This window comes from Cuculus canorus, chromosome 2 (genome assembly GCF_017976375.1).
Source record: "Cuculus canorus isolate bCucCan1 chromosome 2, bCucCan1.pri, whole genome shotgun sequence".
Taxonomy (NCBI): domain Eukaryota; kingdom Metazoa; phylum Chordata; class Aves; order Cuculiformes; family Cuculidae; genus Cuculus; species Cuculus canorus.
In genome coordinates this window covers 86,403,412-86,407,100 of record NC_071402.1, presented here as the reverse complement: position 1 = coordinate 86,407,100, position 3,689 = coordinate 86,403,412, and the positions used below count along the sequence as shown (strand labels likewise).

The 3,689-nt window shown below is 40.8% G+C and overlaps 1 protein-coding gene across 1 annotated transcript; it reads right to left on the bottom strand.

The window, feature by feature from the left end:
• Positions 1 to 1,749: 1,749 nt before the first annotated feature.
• MC4R (melanocortin 4 receptor) lies at positions 1,750 to 3,226 on the bottom strand. The gene has a single exon (XM_009569446.2). The coding sequence runs from the start codon at positions 2,811 to 2,813 to the stop codon at positions 1,818 to 1,820; it is 996 nt and encodes a 331-aa protein (XP_009567741.2). The 5' UTR covers positions 2,814 to 3,226; the 3' UTR covers positions 1,750 to 1,817.
• Between the last annotated feature and the right edge of the window lie 463 nt (positions 3,227 to 3,689).

The window sequence follows — 3,689 nt, the reverse complement described above, 5'->3', positions numbered from 1 at the left end:
TATTGAAATGGTTATAGTTTTGTCATGATTTCACCCCAGAAAGCAACTTAATGCCATGCAGCCACTCTCTCAGCCACTGCTGATCTGCCAAAAAACTTTGATACACAAAGTCAAATGATTTTCTTATCCTGTAAAGTAAAATGAAGTTCAAGACACTGAGATCCACCTTAAGTCCTTCACGCTCTTTGACAGTGGACCAAATATCACAGTTTTATGACATTCTGAAGTTACTCACAACAGAAAGATCAACCTATTTCTGGAGAATACCAGATAGCAAACTCTGGGGCCTCTTGAACAGTTTTCCCCTCTATGTCTTTCTTTAAAAAGGGAACAAGCAGCTTGAGGTAACAATCTGTTTCCAAGAAAATTTATAGGACTGCTCATCTGACTCGTTTCCACTCATAGTTACCACTATGATTTTATACTTTCTGGAAGCAAATAAATTTTTCTGTACCTTTACATAGAAGCTGATATTGTCAATGTGTTAAGGATTCCATCTTCATGAATCCTGTGTACTCACTTTTATACTTTAAACACTTACAAAGGTGGTAAAATCAAGGACATGAGGTCACTATTATTATCTGTGGAGAGAGAGTAGCAATTCAGCATGAAACTGAGGATGTATCAATTAAATACCTGAAAAGGTGAACTAATTTCAAGCAGCAGTAACACACACAGGGCTGCCAGATATAAAGCATGGGTTTATATCTGTCAGCCAGCATCCCTTCCGTGTAATAGCATTGCCCCTGCAAAGCTCCACAGTGTGGCCTGAGGAGCTCAAACCAAATTAACACGTGCCTAGTGTTCTCTTTTAAGTATCCTGACAGAGGATCCCACCTGCTAACACCACACTTCAGAACAGAGGGCAGCTTGTTTCTAACAAGTATGCATTTTCTTCTGAAGCACAGAGTCCCCTTTCCGCACAGCACCTCAGAACAAGGAGGGACTGAATATTCAAACTGAAGTTCCCTCTTCATCTTTATCAGAGAAAAATTGCAGTGGGTGTTACATTGATGCTGGCACTGTCAATGGTAATATTGTAGCTGCTTCATGGCCAAATAGAGGGTGCCAGTCTACATGGATGCTAATCTAGTGAATATATCCAAGGCTAACTGATGCTCCAGGGAGATAGTTCATCTTTGCAAAAAGGTATTCTCAGACTTACAGCAATTCTCATCTTGGGGAAAAAAAAACAAAACACAAGCATTCAATTGTCTTGGTAGCAGGTGTTTGAAAAATCTTGTTGTTGTAGGCAATAACTGCAACAAAAAAACCACAATTGATGCTAACGGATAGGAGGAGAAGAGATCAAAATGAATGAACACTGCTTGTTAGCTGCAGTAACCTTTATGAAAAATCTGCTTTCTAATTACAGGGAACCTCTAATTTACTAATAGAGAAGCATATATTCTATGTTAAGCTGTATATACTGTAACGGATAGCTATAATTACTTCAACAGAATAAGAACAGTATCAGCAAATATGTACAGTAAGGCAAGTCATTTATTTTGTCAGCAGTTGGAACATATAGCTGCTTACGTTTGTTAGTATTTCACATTCATCATTACACATATTTGCTTACGTACAAACGAATATGAAGTACTACTTCTCTCTCCAGCCAAATAAACTACAAATTATGTATATCATAATCATTTTACAGAAATATTAATTACACATGAATGGGATACAAAGATGAGAGGAAGATAGAAAGAGGGGCTGACTTTTAAAGACTTAACACAAATTCTGGTGAGAAAGAGGATCTGAAGACTTGGAAGTCTGTGCTGCATGTTTTGTACACAAAAACACATCCACACTGTTTAATATTTGCCAGGCAAATCACAAAACCCTCTGAGGCTACAGCAGCATATGATCTCCTTGAATGTTTTCCTGAGCTCCTGACTCCGGAATGCATAAATGAGTGGATCGATGATGGAATTGCACATAATGAGGATGAGGTAGAAGTTAAAGTGGGACATGAAACACACACAGTAAGGGTTATAGGGGCAGGAGATGTAGAAAATCAGGTGCAGGAAAAATGGAGCCCAGCACACAACAAAAACTCCAATCAGGATGGTGAGTGTAATGGCCCCTTTCATGTTGGCCCCTTGGCGAATAGGGCCAGTCCCTGGAAGAACAGCAATCTTTTTGATGTGCATCCGAGCCATCATGAACATGTGGACGTAGAGGGATGCCATGAGAATGAGCATAGTGAAGAACATGCTAATAAGGCAGATGATGACAACACTGCTGTCAGAGTAAATGATGAACAAAATGCCTGAGACTGTACAAGCTGCCCAGATGCATGTGATGATGATCCCTACGCGCTTCACCGTCATAATATTATGGTACTGGAGGGCATAAAATATAGTAAAGTACCTGTCCACTGCTATTGAGAGGAGACTGCAAATTGATGCAAGCAAGGAACTGCAAATCACTGAATCAATGACATTGTCAATGTTTATGGTAAAGCTCTGTGCGTCTGTGTCTGTATTGTTTAGCAGCGTGATGACAATAGTTTCTGATCCATTAGATACACTCACTAGCATGTCAGCCACTGCCAAGCTACAGATGAAGAAGTACATGGGAGAATGGAGGTTCTTGTTCTTGGCTATTGCCACAATGACCAAGACGTTCTCCAGCAAGCTGATGATGCCCAGAGTCACAAACACTTCAGGAGATACAAAGAGTTGCTCGTAGCAGCCTCCCGAGGAGTGGCCTTTTGCATTGGACTCACTGCCACCTCCGTGCAATCCATAGCTGTGGTTCCATAAATGCAGAGGCTGGAGTATCCCACGGTGCTGGGTGATATTCATCTTATGGAGATACCCTTTCAGCTTCCTGCTTTTAGAACTCCTATTCCTTTTGAATTTCTTTCAAAACCTTCTTTGGCTTTTCGGCTTGAGAAGAAAAGGAGAATAAGCCAGCACTGAGGCAGGCAGTAGTTCAGAACACTTTGACTGCTGTTATAAAATAAGGTTTCAAACTCAGAAATGCTGGTTTTTTTCTCCCACAGGTGCAGTTTTCTGATTATCATCACATTTACCTTGGTGATCTATGTCACAGAGTCCCAGCAGTCTGGAAGTTTGCATCACATTCTCTCCTATGGTCAATTCCTGTTTAGTTCACTGGTACGCTGCAAGGCTTTTTTGTTCCCTTCTGTTAGGAGAGGCAAACATAAAATGCCCAAGTGACTGCTGCAGAGCAGGAACTAATTTCAAACTGCAAGCACCGGTCTCTCTGTCAGACAGTGCACGCCGGCTGCCTGTTTTATGGTCTGTGGAGGAGAAAAATATTCAGGGCACTCTCCGCCTCTGCTTGCTTTCCAGCCAATGGGGCTTGGGAGCTGCAGAAAGTCGAGGGGCTGCTGATTTTGAGGCTCTCTGAAACATTACACAGCACAGTAGATTCAGATGCAGCACTAGCTACCAGTAGGCACAGGAAAGTAGATGGATTACCAGAGATTTCTTTCATTTCTTTAACTTCTCAGAATAGTGTTTTAATACTGATTTTTAGTGAGTAATCTTACAGAAGTGTACTAGCAATTCTACAGAATTCTTGCAGCTGAACTGATGTCTTTTTCGGTTTTGGACTGTGATTTACTGTAATTTAGTCTTATTCCTTCTGTGGCACAATGCTGCTCTAATTTATATATGTGGCAAAACAGGAAAAGAACAAAGAATCAAAAAAAT

What these genes read in the sequence shown, in the direction of transcription:
- MC4R (XM_009569446.2), bottom strand. Translation starts at nt 2,813, where the DNA reads ATGAATATCACCCAGCACCGTGGGATACTCCAGCCTCTGCATTTATGG.